Source organism: Camelina sativa, chromosome 5 (assembly GCF_030686135.1).
Source record: "Camelina sativa cultivar CO46 ecotype springtype chromosome 5, ASM3068613v1".
Classification (NCBI taxonomy): Eukaryota; Viridiplantae; Streptophyta; class Magnoliopsida; order Brassicales; family Brassicaceae; genus Camelina; species Camelina sativa.
Genome location: NC_141884.1, coordinates 1,915,464 through 1,932,008, shown reverse-complemented (window position 1 = coordinate 1,932,008; position 16,545 = coordinate 1,915,464). Strand labels below are relative to the sequence as shown.

The 16,545-nt window shown below is 34.6% G+C and overlaps 2 protein-coding genes and 3 pseudogenes across 5 annotated transcripts; 3 read left to right on the top strand and 2 right to left on the bottom strand.

Moving 5' to 3' along the window:
• Positions 1-380: 380 nt before the first annotated feature.
• LOC104784924 (histone-lysine N-methyltransferase ASHH3) lies at positions 381-3,193 on the top strand. Of its 3 annotated transcripts, none has more exons than XM_010510029.3 (13): positions 381-721; positions 798-927; positions 1,019-1,139; positions 1,225-1,324; positions 1,407-1,485; positions 1,580-1,751; positions 1,852-1,932; positions 2,039-2,192; positions 2,303-2,330; positions 2,424-2,514; positions 2,605-2,653; positions 2,749-2,832; positions 2,929-3,193. In XM_010510029.3, exons 1-12 carry the CDS (start codon positions 704-706, stop codon positions 2,818-2,820), a joined length of 1,095 nt encoding a protein of 364 aa, XP_010508331.1. In that variant the 5' UTR covers positions 381-703; the 3' UTR covers positions 2,821-2,832; positions 2,929-3,193. The 3 variants fall into 3 exon arrangements, 2 of the variants coding, with proteins under 2 accessions (XP_010508331.1, XP_087307931.1); XR_015558146.1 differs by having other exon boundaries at positions 384-721; positions 2,049-2,192; XM_087451805.1 differs by having other exon boundaries at positions 387-721; positions 1,411-1,485.
• A 594-nt stretch (positions 3,194-3,787) lies between these two features.
• Positions 3,788-6,975, top strand: LOC104784921 (methylenetetrahydrofolate reductase (NADH) 2). Its single transcript, XM_010510027.3, has 10 exons — positions 3,788-4,476; positions 4,585-4,667; positions 4,750-4,923; positions 5,139-5,312; positions 5,391-5,491; positions 5,593-5,704; positions 5,856-5,936; positions 6,038-6,215; positions 6,311-6,645; positions 6,730-6,975. The coding sequence occupies exons 1-10, from the start codon at positions 4,014-4,016 to the stop codon at positions 6,811-6,813; spliced, it is 1,785 nt and encodes a 594-aa protein (XP_010508329.2). The 5' UTR covers positions 3,788-4,013; the 3' UTR covers positions 6,814-6,975.
• On the bottom strand, positions 6,931-8,991 carry LOC104784922 (putative glycylpeptide N-tetradecanoyltransferase 2 pseudogene; annotated as a pseudogene). Its single transcript, XR_015558145.1, has 2 exons — positions 8,847-8,991; positions 6,931-8,505 (listed from the first exon to the last, which is right to left on the bottom strand). The product of XR_015558145.1 is annotated as a putative glycylpeptide N-tetradecanoyltransferase 2 pseudogene (transcript).
• Positions 8,992-10,221: 1,230 nt separating this feature from the next.
• On the top strand, positions 10,222-11,603 carry LOC104788777 (glycylpeptide N-tetradecanoyltransferase 1 pseudogene; annotated as a pseudogene).
• Positions 11,604-14,978: 3,375 nt separating this feature from the next.
• LOC104788776 (F-box protein At3g28330 pseudogene) lies at positions 14,979-16,221 on the bottom strand (annotated as a pseudogene).
• Between the last annotated feature and the right edge of the window lie 324 nt (positions 16,222-16,545).

Genomic DNA, 16,545 nt, shown 5'->3' with positions numbered 1-16,545 from the left:
TCAAATCCACCTTATATGCATTATAAAGTCCAAACAAATGCATTAGACTTTTAAATCCACTAATATCCTGGGTTAATTAAAATCTATTAAAATCCTCAATCCAATAACACCCCCTAAATGTTTACAGATCACATTAGCACTGGATAATATTTTCTCCAAATTCCTGATTCTTTGGGATCACAATTTCATTATAATGTTGCTAACCACAATTGTGATCACGATTATGACATACACCGCCATAAAGCAACATTATTATTATTATTTTAATATTAGTTTGGTGGGCTAGTCAAAACAATTTGGACCAGATACAAAAAGCCCATTATGAACCAGGCCTACATAGTATCTCGAGTTTAAATTACGATTTTATCCTTAGGAGAGTCACTATTGAGGCGTAATTATCAAAGAAAAAAAGAAAAAAAAAGTAAGCAACTGCCGCTCATTCTTCAATCTCTCTGTTTTCTTACTGTCTCAGATCCGCCATTGTTACTTCATCTTCTTCTTCTTCAACCAAAACAATAACACTTAAACTCAATTAGGGTTTCGAAAATTCGAGTTTAGAAACAACAGCAGAAGGAGACTTGCTAGTTCTAAACTTCTTTCGCCTTCAACTTCAACTAATTTGGTCTTCCCTCTCAATAGGTCATAAAGTTCATATCTTTGATTTAGAGCTTTAGTCTTTCTCTCCACCATCGATCCAGTGACCATGCCCGCCACCAAAAAGGTCTGTTTCCAAAACTATCTCTCCGCTTCATTAAATTTTTACTTCTTCATTCTGTCTTGAGATTTTTTATTCTCAGATTTCGGACAGGAATCGCTTAGGGAAAGTGTTCAACAAGCTATTGAATCAGATTGGAGATTCTCAAGAATTTGAGTTGCCAGATTGGTTGAACAAAGGGAAACCTACTCCTTACATCTTCATCAGGCGCAGTATCCTTATTATCTTTACCAAGTATCTTTGAAAAACTTTGCAGATTTTTCACTTCATATAATTAGTTTATATGCCTTAAGCTAGTTAAAGATATTTACTTGACGAAGAAAGTCAAAAAGAGGGTTGAAGATGATGGGATCTTCTGTTCTTGCTCCTCCTCTTCCCCTGGTTCTTCTTCTTCTACTGTTTGTGGCAGTAACTGCCATTGTGGGTATGCTTCAGTTTTCCAATTTTACGTTTCTCCATCTATTGTTTCAGCAAATTCATGGATTTAATAATACCACAAATTGTGTTAGGATGCTATTCTCAACCTGTTCCTCAAGTTGCAAGTGTGGGAGTGAGTGTAACAATAAGCCATTCCAACAACGCCATGCCAAGAAGATGAAGTTAATTCAGGTAATTGTATCAATGGTTTTGCTCGGATTTAGTTGTTGTTGTTAGGGTTACTTGGTTTGTTATATGACTAAGTGTCTTGTAGACAGAAAAATGCGGATCAGGGATTGTTGCAGAAGAAGAAATCAAACCTGGAGAGTTTATCATTGAATATGTTGGAGAAGGTAATTTGACTATTTGATGGTTTTGTCTCGCTGTTGAATTATATTACGCAGTGTTGTTAAACTTGTTTGCTTCCGGAATCTTTGGTAAATGTAGTTATAGATGATAAGACTTGTGAAGAGAGGCTTTGGAAGATGAAACACCGTGGCGAGACAAACTTTTATTTATGTGAGATTAACAGAGATATGGTGATTGATGCTACTCACAAGGGAAATAAGTCGAGATATATCAATCACAGTTGCAACCCCAATACGCAGATGCAGAAATGGTTTGTTGTTATTAGTTTTTCAGTTCTTAGTGCTTGTTTTCTAGTTCAGTATAGTTGAGAGCAAATTCATTATATATGGTTATCTTTTGCTTGCAATTAGGATTATTGACGGAGAGACAAGAATCGGCATCTTTGCTACGCGTGGCGTAAAGAAGGGAGAACATTTGACCTATGATTATCAGTGAGATATTTTCCTCCCACTCAACTTTGCTTTGTAACATATATCTGGTTTCATAGCTTCTGCTTTGTCTTTATCTGTTGAGTTGTGACACTAAGAGATAGAGCAGGTTTGTTCAGTTTGGTGCAGATCAAGACTGTCATTGTGGAGCCGTAGGTTGCAGAATGAAGCTTGGGGTAAAACCTAGCAAACCTAAGGTAGCCTCGGATGAAGCTTTTAATCTAGTGGCACATGAAGTGGCCCAGACTCAGGCTCCGCCCAATGTATGTTGAAATTTATCTTAAATATAGATCTTGTCTTTGCCATTGCATAGTTTGTGAGATTCTGTGTGTTATGAGGTCTAGAGACTTACTTTTGTCCCATTTTTGGTTAGGTGCATCAAAATGGACATATTCATGCAGGTAAGTATAGATTTTTTTTCTGATGTACTTGCGAGTGGAGCTCATTGCCTTTTGGTTGTGTAAGGAAAGCAATTTTGGACCACGTTCTTTCAGGAAAATCATGGAACAATCTTAGTGAAGGGAAAATATGTTCTCGTAATTGCATTGGTGAAGTGATCAGGTTATCTCGCCCCATGAGTGATAGGTATTTTTAAATACTTTTGGACTCCTAATTTAATATAATGGCTGCTTCTATATTCTTCTTCAATGTGTTGACTTTTTCTGAGATTTTCAGGTGTTTTGGCCTGGTTAGACATTTTGATGTGTATTCAAGAAAGCACTCGGTATTACAATTAGCCAATTCCTTTGTTCACCTTCAAGAAATTGGCAAAATCATTCTCAGCTTAGACCTCAGCTAACATCTTTTAACTTGCTTCAGGTGATGTTCGAGGATGGTGTTACGGAGTTTATAGACATGTCGAGGGAAGATTGGGAGATTGTAACTGTCTGATATTGTTTTGAGGTAATTTAAACTCTGTCTGATTTCACTCGTAATGAAAACATTAGAACTAACAAAAGCATAGATTATTGAATAACCCTTGCTGCTATGTTTCTGCAGAGTTGAGAAACCAAAGTAAATGTATCTTGGTTTAACTGAAGTAACCAAAAAAAAGGGTCGTTCGGGATCATCAGCAGTGACATTGCTGTTGCATCTAACTTGCTACATGTTGTACCATTATATAATGTGTTTACAAAATATATATTTTACTTGTAACCACATTTGCACTTTCTTTCTCATTCCTTTTGTCTCATGAGCATCTCAAATGATGATGTCTTGCAAGAACATTGTGGTTGTTGTATGAATAAGATATTTATTTCCAGTAGTTGGTTTTGTAAGAACCGGTAATGCTATCATATCCGGTTTAGTTTTTTTTTGAATTTTCTATCCAAAGACCGGTTTGTTCTGTTTTGCACGTGCTGATAATAAGCTTTGTTCGTACATCTTGTGTCGGTGTCGCCGACAAAAGCCAGTACTCGCAAAATCTGACCAGATTGCAATTGTTTCAAATGTAAAATGAGTTTGCGTTTTACATAAATAAAAATATAAAAGTTACAAAAAAAAATTGCTAAGATTAAAAAAAAAACTCAACCTGGTACACTGTAAATAAACAACGGAAAGATTTTCTAATGTAAATGTTGCGTGAAACAAGTGATTGGGATCAATGAATATATATTTTTGGTGGTAGGTGAGTGATGTGGGTGTATGGTTCTGGTTCACCAACTCAAAAAAGCACAAGGGTTGGGGAATGATAGCGACAAGTTCTAACTGTGGTTGGTAAATCTTTTACTCATCACATTTCCTTTAAACAATTATGCAACTCATCTTGTTTCAATACTTTTTTTGGAAAAATATAATTCCATTGTCGAGTTACATAAAAATCAATTTTAAATATAACCTCTAAGTATAACCTTAAAACATGGATTAAAATTGGTTATATATATAAAACCAATAATTATAATTTTTTCTACAAAAATGAAATAAATTTAAGGAAGTGGACGGGTAAAGGTAAAGTCTAAAAAAAAAACCACCAACCTTTTTGGGATCTATCTCTCTGTTTAGTATAAAGCAGTGAGTGAGTTAGAGGAGCCTCTGACGAAACAAACAAACTCGTTTTTTTTTAAATCTCTCTTACCATCGGAAAGATGAAGGTGATAGACAAGATCCAATCACTAGCCGAAGAAGGCAAAACAGCTTTCTCCTTCGAGTTCTTCCCACCAAAGACAGAAGATGGAGTCGACAATCTCTTTGAACGGATGGATCGAATGGTCGCTTATGGTCCAACGTTCTGCGATATCACTTGGGGAGCTGGTGGATCTACAGCAGATCTAACGCTAGACATCGCTTCGAGGATGCAGAACGTTGTTTGCGTTGAGAGTATGATGCATCTTACATGTACGAACATGCCTGTTGAGAAGATTGATCATGCCCTTGAGACGATTAGATCTAATGGGATTCAGAATGTGCTTGCCCTTAGAGGTGATCCTCCTCATGGTCAGGATAAATTTGTTCAGGTTGAAGGTGGTTTCGGTTGTGCTCTGGATCTTGTTAATCATATTCGGACCAAGTATGGTGATTACTTTGGTATCACTGTTGCTGGTTATCCTGGTATTGTTGATTTGTCTCTCTTTTTAACATAAATTTCGAATTTTGTCTTCTTCGTTTGTTGCTTAGAGAAAAAAGAATCCATTTTTTTGTGTGTTTGAAAATTTTCAGAGGCTCATCCTGATGTTATTGGTGAGAATGGTCTTGCGTCTAATGAAGCTTATCAGAGTGATCTCGAGTATCTCAAGAAAAAGGTTTCTTTTTTTGTTGTTGTTGTTGTTGGTTTAATGTTTTCATCAACTTTTTTGTATGATTGTGTGTTTGAATTTGGAACAGGTTGATGCTGGAGCAGATTTGATTGTTACTCAGCTTTTCTATGATACGGATATATTCCTGAAATTTGTGAATGATTGTCGCCAAATTGGGATAAATTGTCCCATTGTTCCTGGAATTATGCCTATTAATAACTACAGAGGGTTCTTGCGTATGACTGGTTTCTGCAAGACTAAGGTATATAACCTTCCTGATCTAAGGTTTCTTACTTTTAGAGTAAACTTGATTCTTAGTTTCAGAGAACAGTTAGTTTAGGGATTCGCTTGTACTGTGGTTCCTGTTGTAGGATGAAAACTCTCAACAGGAAGAATAATTAACATATGTTTTTGTTGATGGTGGTGACAGTCACATTAGTAATAATGTAGATATTAATGTTTCGTTTCATGTTATAGATACCAGTTGAGGTCATGGCTGCCTTGGAGCCTATCAAGGATAATGAAGAAGCTGTGAAAGCCTATGGTATTCACCTTGGAACTGAGATGTGTAAAAAGATGTTGGCTCATGGAGTCAAGTCTCTTCATCTCTACACTCTGAACATGGAGAAATCAGCTCTGGCTATATTGATGGTTGGTCTTCATTTTCTACTACTTTAAAGGATCATATAGATATACTGGGGTCTCCTAACTTTCATGGTGGTGTTGCAGAACCTTGGTATGATTGATGAGTCCAAAATTTCTCGCTCTTTACCATGGAGACGCCCTGCAAACGTTTTCCGTACTAAAGAAGATGTGCGGCCCATTTTCTGGTAACCACACTTAGTTTCTGATGTTGTTCTGGTTATGCCTCGCTACAGATCTGAATCCCCGGAGAATATAAGACTTGAGCTTTTCTTCTTATCTTTTGAAGGGCAAACCGTCCAAAGAGCTACATTTCCAGAACCAAGGGCTGGGAAGACTTCCCACAAGGTCGTTGGGGTGACTCACGCAGTGCTTCATATGGTGCACTCTCGGATCATCAGGTACTACATCATCTTTAATTGCATAACTCTCTTTCAGGGTTTCATAGCAAATGGATTTCGAAGGGATTGGTCTTTATTGATTTGCTCTAGATTGTTGAATGTAACATCATCTTTTGAGCTTCTCTGCTGAACTAAATGCTTTTGTTGTCAGTTCTCACGTCCACGAGCACGTGACAAGAAGCTTCAACAAGAATGGGCTGTCCCACTGAAAAGTGTTGAAGATATTCAGGAGGTAGAACATTTCTTTCACTAGCACACATAAACAGCTATTCCCCCATTTTTTTAAAAGGGCTGACACTTACAATAATCTTGCCAAAAACTGCCTCATAACAGAAATTCAAGGAGCTCTGCTTTGGAAACCTAAAAAGCAGTCCCTGGTCTGAATTAGATGGACTCCAGCCAGAGACAAAGATCATAAACGAGCAACTGGTAAATATCAACTCCAAAGGCTTCTTGACCATCAATAGCCAGCCATCAGTCAATGCCGAGAGATCTGATTCCCCAACTGTTGGTGAGTAATCAGTCTCGTTCTGTTCTCATAGCAAATAGTGTTTCAGAGTTTTGATCCTAGATTCATGGATACTTGTGCTTGTGTTTGGTTTGCAGGATGGGGAGGTCCTGTTGGATATGTATACCAAAAAGCTTATCTAGAGTTCTTCTGCTCAAAGGAGAAATTAGATGCAGTGGTGGAGAAATGCAAAGCTTTGCCATCGATTACTTACATGGCTGTGAACAAAGGAGAAAATTGGATATCAAACACTGCTCAATCTGATGTGAATGCTGTTACGTGGGGAGTTTTCCCGGCTAAGGAAATCATTCAACCAACCATTGTCGATCCCGCTAGCTTCAAAGTATGGAAGGATGAAGCATTTGAGACTTGGTCAAGAAGCTGGGCTAACTTGTACCCCGAAGCCGACCCTTCCAGAAACTTGCTCGAGGAGGTAAGCTCTGATCGGATTAGTTATTGCTCTTGACAATGGTTTATTTATAATGATGACTAATGGACATTTTGATCCAAAATGCAGGTGAAGAACAGCTACTATTTGGTTAGCTTGGTGGAGAACGATTACATCAACGGTAACATATTCGCCGTCTTTGCTGATCTTTGAGAAAATCTTAAAAGAAACAATTACAGTATATCGTTTCCTACTGCTTTCCTGATTTGCTTTTGTAATTTCTCAAAAATATTGGGATTTTGGTTCTTACATCTTTTTACCACTACAGTATTGATGTGCCAATAATGTTATTGATTATAAGCATCTGTTTCACTACCTTAAAGATCCAGAAACAAAACCAAAACACTGTAATGTTATTATGACTTTATAGACAGCAAAAGATGAAATAGGAATCTACGAATAGGAATCTAGGCTTTAAACTTTCCTCTTCATATTAGTTGCAAAAGATATCTAGGAATATGAATCTTAGGCTACACATTGGTTTAATGATCATTGGTTGCTCACAATCGGGAGTTGTAGGAGTTTTAACAGTACTAGAGAACTAGACCAAGTTCTGATGGCTTCAGTGAACTTCCCAAACGGTAGTTATAGAGATAGTAGTGAAACAGTTCATTTCCTGGAGTAAACCTCAACTCTTTGAAGAAACTCTGATTGTGCATCACATCTGACGCGTATAACATATCAAAACCTTTTAGCTTAGAGATGATTAGTGCATCCTTCATCAGCTGGGGAAACGAGGTTACTGTCGCGACATTGTAGTAAGAATAAGCACATTCCAGTGTTGTGTATTTCGGGTTTCTGGTGATAGTTGCAGGGACACTGTAGAAGCTGCAGAAGTCAGTGACGTCATGAGTTTCAGGGCTTACAACTAAGTAACTGTAGATGACATTTTCCCGTGGGAGAAAGCAGTGCTTTACATCGTTTTCATCAAAGTCAGCCGCAACTTCAAACTGGCAGAGGTAGTTCCTGAGCAACTCTGTAACAACTGGGACATCACGTCGTTCCATTTCCCTAAATCCAGGAGTGATTGGTGCATCTGGTAACTTGTTAACTTTGATGGCCATGCTCATAGTCATTCTTCCACTAAGACTTTTTATCCCAACATCGATTATCTTCTTCGGGTTCAATAATCTACCCCAGAATCGGCAGGTGGTAAGTGGTCTAGAAAGTACAAGATATGAGTTATAAGCAGCTTGCCATATATTCTCCAAGTGAATTCTTCTAGTCACCTCCTTGATCATGACAGGAGCAAGTCCCTTAGACCTGAGCTTCTTGTGAACACACAAGAAATTGATCTTTGCCATTTTAATAACCTCATCACGCACCCTGATTCTTACTGGCACGCCACCGATGAAAGCAACTAGTTTCTTCGAGGTCTTGACACGGACTCCAATATGCCAGCTCTGGTAGTAACCAGGTGGACACAGTGCCCACCTTAGAAACTCTCTGGAGTACTCAGTCTTGAACAAAAGTCCGTCATCAGGGTAGTTTTCCTTGAGAAAGTTGTATAACTCTGAACACAAATCATCAGAGTTCAAATCGCATGTGGTCCATTCGAGTTGACCAAGAAGGTTGTATGGCTCTTGCTTGACCTTAGATACCAAAGTTGAGGGCTCAATTGGCCCTTCAGTCAAACTCGTCGTGTCTTTGAGATCCTTAAAGTGCCCAACAGGTTGAGTTCCCCAGAACTTACGGGTCTCTGAATACTGCTGTATTACCCTTCCAAGTATGGCTTCACATGAACAATGGTCCTTGGCTGATTGAATTTGTGAGTTCTTGGCATCATCAGCACCTAGAGCGTCCTCCACAGAATTCGGTTTTGGGTCTGACATTGTCATGTTTCGCCTGCCACACAAAAAAATTGGCTCAATCATGAATAAGTACACAGCGTATTAACAACCACGAATCAAAACTGAAAGCGAATGAGAAATATACAGTATGAAGCACAAAATTAGTAAACCCTAGCCGATCCCAAAATCTCCAGCAGCAACAACGACACACAAATGCTTTCCGATTTTGCAATAGAATCGAGTATCGGATTAACAGATCGAAGTAGATATCTCCATATAAACGAAACGGGACAAATATCGCAAGAAAATTATCACGGAGTCTGATACAAAGGCATGAATAGAAACAAAATCCAAAGAATCAGAAGCGGATAGTATCAACAGTGACAAATTACTTACCAAAAAGCTCCGGGTTGAAGTGCGAGAGGAGGAATTGGAAGTAGATCACCGGAAAATAGTTGAGCTACGATCGGAGGATACTGAGAGAAAACTTAAATTCGAAATTTCAGGAGAAACAGAGAGGGCGAGTCCTGAAGATGATGACGAAGAGATGTTTAGACGATTTTGACCCTGATATTTCTTCTAAACTAACCGTCAGATTAAAGTGAGTCCACGTGTTATCATCTGGCTTTTCATACATTTGGCGCCATAATTTCCCTTCTCAAAACCATTCAGTTGGCGCAAAACATTAATATATTGATTTTGACTTATTATGTGGAAAACATGTACAGTAAAATCTCTATAAATTAATACTCTATAAATTAATAAATATTATAAATTAATAAATTTTGCTGATTCTAAGTCGGACTAATATTAAAATTAACAAAATTCGATAAGATAATAAATTAATTTTTTTTTTGAAATCCCTATGTAAAATATGGTCTCAATAATATCATAAATTAATAATCATGTAAATTTACATATATATATATATCTATATTGAGATAATAACGTATGTTTCTCCTAAAGCTTATTTCTATAGAATAATTGTAATGTTGTGTTTTCAAACTATAACTATATCTCTAAAATAGTCTATAACATGTCATAAAAATAGTTAAATTTTTAAAGTTTTCAATTTTTAGATATGCATCATTTACAATTTGATAATTTGACAGACTATTAAAATAGGACAATTGATATTATTATTCATAAATCTGAATTTATGTATGTCATGTGTATAAGTCAATTTGTCTATAGTATTTGTAATTAATTGTCAATAATTATTTCTAAATATTACAAGTTCAATTCCTAAACCATAAAATTTACAACATCCGAGTATCTAATCTTATTTTGCTAAAATTGTCTTAATTCATAACTTTTAAAAATTTAAACAATTAAAAATATATCTCTTACTTAATAATAATTAATTTACACTATAAAATAATAATTATTAATTTATAGATAAATTAATATCACTATAAATTAATAAAATCTCTTGGTCCCAACATTATTAATTTATAGGGGTTTTACTGTATTTTTAAAAGAGACATTATATATATAAACATTCAAAAATAACATTTGAAAACCATTTAAATCTACTTAAAATTTAAACTAATTAATTAAAATAAATCGAAATCAGTAAACCAATTTGCTCTCCTTTGAGCGTCATCAGTTAAATGATTCAAATTGACTTTAAGTGGACAGGGTTATAGGCCCAACAATAGATATCGGCCTATCCAGCTTTAAAGTGGTCATGAAAACGACGTCACTTTAACACTTTACAATTTTGGTGAATGATAAACGATGAACTCGAGAAAACCCTAAAAGCGGACGCCAGCGTTTTAGCTTCTTTGTTTCTTGGAGATGAAGCCTTCTATGTCAAACCCTACGATATAGCTGAGGACGGCCAGAGCTCAAAAAACAGTGTCAAAACATGTCAAAATCTCAGCCTATGTCTAAAGAAGAGAAAGCAGATCAAATCGTTGAAGCAAACCCATTAGCCAAGGACGATACTTCAGCCCCAAGGTTACCGTGTTCAGATATCGGAGACACGAGTTTGACTGAAGGTCCAGTTGAGCCGGCAACTCCGTTATCTGAGGTCAGGCAAGAGCCATACGAACTTCCTTCTCCTGCTTTGGAATGGACCACATGCGATTTGAACTCTGATGATATGTGTTCAGAGGTGTGCAACTTTCTCAATCAACATTATGCTGATGTCAAACAGTTGTTCAAGGAAAATTATACAAACGAGTTTCTAAGGTGGGCATTGTGTCCACCTGGTTATTACCAGAGCTGGCATATTGGAGTCCGTGCCAAGACCTCAAAGAAACTCGTTGCTTTCATAAGTGGCGTGCCAGAGAGAATTAGGGTTCATGATGAGGTTGTAAAATTTGCCAAGATAGATATCTTGTGTGTTCAGAAAAGTCTGAGATCAACGGGAATTGCTCATGCCATGATCAAGGAGGTGACTAGAAGGGTTCAGTTGGAGGATATATGGCAAGCGGCTTATAGCTTACCTAATATACGTGCTAAAAAACCAGTCACCAGTATCGTCTCCCATTGCCAATACTGGATCAGAATGTTGAACCCGCAGAAGCTAGTGGATACTGGGTTTATAAGTTATCGAGACAAAGAGCAAGTGAGGAGGTTCAACAAAGCTAACAAGTTACCAGATGCAACGGTCACTCCTGGAATTAGGGAAATGGAACTACGTGATGTCCCAGCTGTTACAGAGTTGCTCAGGAACTACCTTCGCCAGTTTCGAGTTGCGACTGACTTTGATGAAAACGATGTCAAGCACTGGCTCCTCCCCCGGGAAAATGTCGTCCACTGTTACGTAGTAGAATGCCCAGTAACTCATGCTGTCACTGACTTCTGTAGCACCTTCACTGTCTCTTTAACTATCGACGGTAACCTCATACACAAGACAGTGGAAATTGCTTATTCTTACTACAATGTCACGACACAGACCCCGTTGCCCCAGCTGATGAAAGATGCGCTAATCGTCTCTAATCAAAAAGGTATCGATGTGTTGTACGCGTTGGATGTGATGCACAATGAGACTTTCTTAGAAAAGTTGAAGTTTAATCGAGGAGATTCACAGATGCACTACTATCTCTACAATTACCGTTTGACAAGTGCATTGAAGCCATCAGAACTTGGGCTTGTTTTCTGAGAAGTTCATTGATCTATAACTTGCTTGGGCGAGATATTTTAGTTTCCTATCAAAAAACTTGTATTTTCATTATCTATTTTATTCTGTATCTGAACAAAGCTTCTTCCATATAGCCTTATGCATTACTGAAGTACCTGAGTTAAATTCTTTTGGTAATGTGATTTTGAATTATTTGGAAGTGTGATTTTGTTACTTGTCTGCATCTTCTTCATTTTGTCAAGAGACAAGGAGAGTTTTGACCCTGATGAGTAAAGTCAACGCAAATCTTAATTATTCTTATGATACATTCTACGTGAGTTTCTTCTCCCCAAAGTGTCTCCTGCTATTTTCCTTACTCTCTCTCTCTGCTCAAATATAATAAGTAAATCAAATGTTATATTTTTTTTTTGAATTTAATATTAAATTTTATTCAAAGAAAAATAAATGTTTTACAAACACCCATTATATATGTTAATTATATTCAAATGTTATACTTAAAATATATGAACACCCATTATATGTATCTCTTAACATTACAAATGCAAGAAGAATGATTACTTTTGCCTATTAGTTTTTAAACAATCTTATATAATAAGAAAAGGTTTGTTTCTAACTTTGTGACATTTGGCACTCTACTTTTGTGACACATGTCATTTTTATTAATTTTAAATTTAACATTTTTTTTTACTTTATTTTATTTGTATCTGGTGTATAGATTGTTAAAAATAAAATGTTGTATAGTTTGTTTTTTAATTTTTTTCCAACATTGTAACAAAAATATACACCATATAACCTTATAAAAATACTGATCAACCAAACTAAAAAATATAAACAAATTGAAACTAAATAATAATAGAAAATAGTTTCATACTTTTAAAGTAAAAACTGAAACCAAATTAATTTATGATAGACTATTTAAAAATATATAAAATTTTCTAATATATGTATCTAAATCACATTGTATTCAATAATCATATATAATGTATTAAAGACACAACTTAACTTTGTATTTAATAGTATCCTATAAGTTACAATTTGACTGTCTTTAAAACATATGTACTAAAAAAAAAGAAAAAAAGATTGGTATCATAACATAATTGTTTTACTCCCCCATGAAATAACAGAAAACAACAGTCTCAAAATTTTATTTATTTTTTAATTGTATATTTATTTTTAAATGATTATAAATAGAGACAATGTATAGAAGAAATAAATATTTACATTAAATTTGACACACTATTATTTTCATGAATTTTAATATAAAAAAATTAGTCAGACTTAGAATAAGATATTTGTTTTGTGATATCGTTTTAATAAATTATTTTAAAATTGACTTGTCATATTAGAAAATTATTTGTTGTTAACTATTACTCTTAGATATGAAAATAAAATAATATATAGGACAACATAATTTATCTATCAAAGTAATTAAGTAAGGTCTTACACTTTTTTTCTTACAATACTTAGCAGTTTTTTTTTTCAAAAAAAAACAAACTATAAATAAATTAATTTATATTAATTATTTAACGAATATACCAAATTTAATTAACTTTGCTGTAACTAATTGTCCTATTATTATATGATAGACTAATTTTAAAAACTCACATTATTCATATATTAAAAATTCACATTATATTAAATAATTATATATATTGTATTACAGACATAACTCAAATTTGTATTTAATAGTAATTTATAAGTTACAGTTTGATTGTGTTTAAAACATATGTTCTAAAAAAACATAATGGTGTCATAACATAATTGCTTTATCACCCTACAATATAACAGAAAACAATAATTTCAAAACTCAATTTATTATAAATTATACTATTTATTTTTAAAGGATTAGAAATAGAGACAACATATAGAAAATAAAAATATTTTAAATTTAACAAACTTTTCTTTTAAAGAATTTTTATAAAAACTGGTTAAACTTATAGTATAAGATATTTATTTTGTGATGTCTTTTTAATAAACTATTTTAAAATTGACTTATTATATATAAAATTATTTTATGTTAACTATTAATTTTAGATGATGACAATAAAATTAATATATAGGACAACTTAAAATTATTTATGAAAATAATTAAGTAAAATCTTACCTTACTTTTCTAGACTACTTATCAGTTTTTTATTTTCCAAAAAAAAAGAAAAAAAATATAAAAATATAATTTATCTTAACTATTTAAAAAAATAACATATTTAATTGATTTTGTTATAAGTAATTGTCTTATTACTATAGTAAGTGGGGGTTATTAGTTTAAGATTTGAAAAGAGTTTTAAAGACTTTAAATGTTATGTAGAATCTGTTGTTATTAGATCAAGATTTTGTTAAACTCTGTTAAAATTTAGTGTTATTAGTTTGTGATTTGTAAAAAGTCATTTAAAATCTTAACAAATCTGAGTTATTGGATTCAGACTTTTATAAAATCATTAAAAATTTTGTGTTATTCAATTAAAACAAAAGAGTCTAGGATTGTTAATGAGTTCAATTATTATGTTATTGGTTAATGATTTTAGACACTTTCTTTACAAAATAAAGTCATGGAAAGTATCATAAAAATACAGGGATTGTTTGGAGGACTTTACAAGATTTTAGAAAACTAATCAACAAAACTCTTTAGCAATCTTTAACAATCTTTCACTTATTCATTTTTAATGATTTTGTTGAACTCTTCAAAAATCTTCATAAATCTCAAACCAATACCACCCCCTAAGTTAGTAACATACTGTTTAAATAATTTCAACAATACATTGTAATCAAAAATATTTATTAATATGTACTTTAACTTTCTTCTTTTTCATCACCCTTCTATGAAACACTATATAACATATATAAATTTCAAAATTGTAGTTGAACCGTATTATTATGAATATATTTTTTTAAGACATATATTAACAATTAGATGTGTACGTTTTATATATAATTGAATAACTATTTCATTTTATATTTCAAGTTAATAATACATACATAAACCATGCATCGCGTGGGCTAGTTTCTAGTTATATATACTTGATCGATATCAACGGTTAAAAACATGTGGGTACGTTCTACGTACTCTATACAAATTTACGAATTACGAGTCTTAAGGAAACATAGATAAAGAATATAGTTGTATTGAGTTTCGTTTGTATTCGAATATATAGGCGATGGTTCAATGTTTTATTATTAGTAGTATGGACAGAAATTACCATCCGTCTCTTCTCTTCACAAAGTTATAATCATCATAACAAGATATACTAGTTTGAGCCATCAGGACTGTGGCAATCCAAGGATATATATTGATAGTATTTAATATATTTTTACTGACATTGATTAGACAAAAATACTCACACTATATCAAACAACGACATCCAAAAACTTGATCCTTGATCCTCTTACATAAGAAACTAAAAATAATTAGGAAAGAAACAAGAAGCAAAGTGTCGTGCCTCTCACACGTTGCTGCAAGACAGTGGGGAAGGGATCCGATAGAGCCAACGCGGGAGAGAAAAGGTGGCATATGCTGAATAGTGACCATTTACCGCGTTATCCCACTCGCCAGCAAAACTTAGAATGCCACTGTCGTCGCTGCTATGATCCCCAAACTTGCCTTTGTGCAAGTTAGCACATGCCAAACAGTGAGGCATCTTCCTCTGCACGTAGGCTGTATTAGAATCAAAAGGGTTTATTGTCAGCGTAATGTAATCGAAAGCGGTCTTTGGAGATATTTGAGCTACTAATTTCCATTCCCCGCTCTCTAGCCTCCATATACTTAACTTGAGCTCTAAACTTACGTTCATGTACATCAGAAACCCTTGAGAAGTTGTGCAAGGTCTTTTAAATTCTGATTTGTTATCTATGTCGGGGAAATGTAAAACTTGGCATAGATCAGATTCAGCGTAGAAATCATGTGATACAACAACTTGAATATGAGGATTACACTGCTTGTTACCGAGCCAGTAAAGGCTTCCGTTCAAGTTAACGGGATTGTGCCAAACAATACGGCGCAAAAGGAGAGAAGAATGGAGAGTGGTGAAACTCCACAAGCCAGTGTCAGATGAATAAATAAGTAATTCTATGACATCCCTGATGTAATTTGCATTCATCACAACAACTTTGTAACCTAAAAGGACGCCGTTCTCAACTTTTGTGACGAGTCCGGAGGGTACGTGTCTGAATCGGATATGAGGAGGCCGAGGATGAGGAGGGATCTTCACATATTGTCGTGAAATCGGATTAGCCACATAGTAGGTTCTCCCGAGGGAGTCAGATAACAAACATACCAAAATCAATCCGTCATCCGTGTAAGCCACGACTCTAACTAATTTGTTTTCTGGATGGTCTTTGTGGTTCTGGAACTCGTCGGTTAGGAAAGAAGAGATGTAAGAACCAAGAGATCGTGAAAGACCCCAATTTTCACATCCGTAGTGAGCCAAGACTTCTTCGTTAGGTTCGTTGCATATGAATGACCAAGAAGAATGCGAGTTTTGATGATGAGAAAGGAAAAGCTTCCGAAGAAACTCAGATTCCACGATTGACTTCCACTCCTTGCAAACCAAGTTGCAAATTGTGATGCTCTTAATCGGTAACCTCGCTAGTATAATTGCCAATAGATCTGAGTGCAAGGAGTTCATGAACTTATTCAATTTTTCTCCGTATAACTTGTCGGGTTAGGCGGAGTTAGGGTTAATAAGATGTCGGGTTAGGGTTTGCTATGCTCTTACCCTAAGGCTAAGATATATCACATATATAATAAGATGTTATATAAGATATTTATATATTTAAATTTAGATTAGGACTGTGTGATAGTATATTTTTTAAGATGAAAAAGTGAATTAACCCGGAAGGAAGAAAAAAAGAAAAAAAAAAAAAACACGCACACTTTTAGACAACCAATGAGCATCGAACTCGGGACGTGGAAGCTTGTTAATACGGTGACAGAATAGAGGGTATTTTGGCCATTTTACTTTGCCTGCAGCTTTAATATGACGCTGTTACATCTTCGACTAAAACGGCGAC

Excerpts from the sequence above, each read along its gene's own strand:
- LOC104784921 (XM_010510027.3), top strand. The coding sequence starts at position 4,014 with ATGAAGGTGATAGACAAGATCCAATCACTAGCCGAAGAAGGCAAAACA. Across the intron at positions 4,924-5,138 it reads CTGGTTTCTGCAAGACTAAG|ATACCAGTTGAGGTCATGGC; the intron begins GTATATAACCTT and ends TTCATGTTATAG. Across the intron at positions 6,646-6,729 it reads CCAGAAACTTGCTCGAGGAG|GTGAAGAACAGCTACTATTT; the intron begins GTAAGCTCTGAT and ends TCCAAAATGCAG.
- LOC104784924 (XM_010510029.3), top strand. Across the intron at positions 1,325-1,406 it reads AGAAGATGAAGTTAATTCAG|ACAGAAAAATGCGGATCAGG; the intron begins GTAATTGTATCA and ends AGTGTCTTGTAG. Across the intron at positions 2,193-2,302 it reads AGACTCAGGCTCCGCCCAAT|GTGCATCAAAATGGACATAT; the intron begins GTATGTTGAAAT and ends ATTTTTGGTTAG.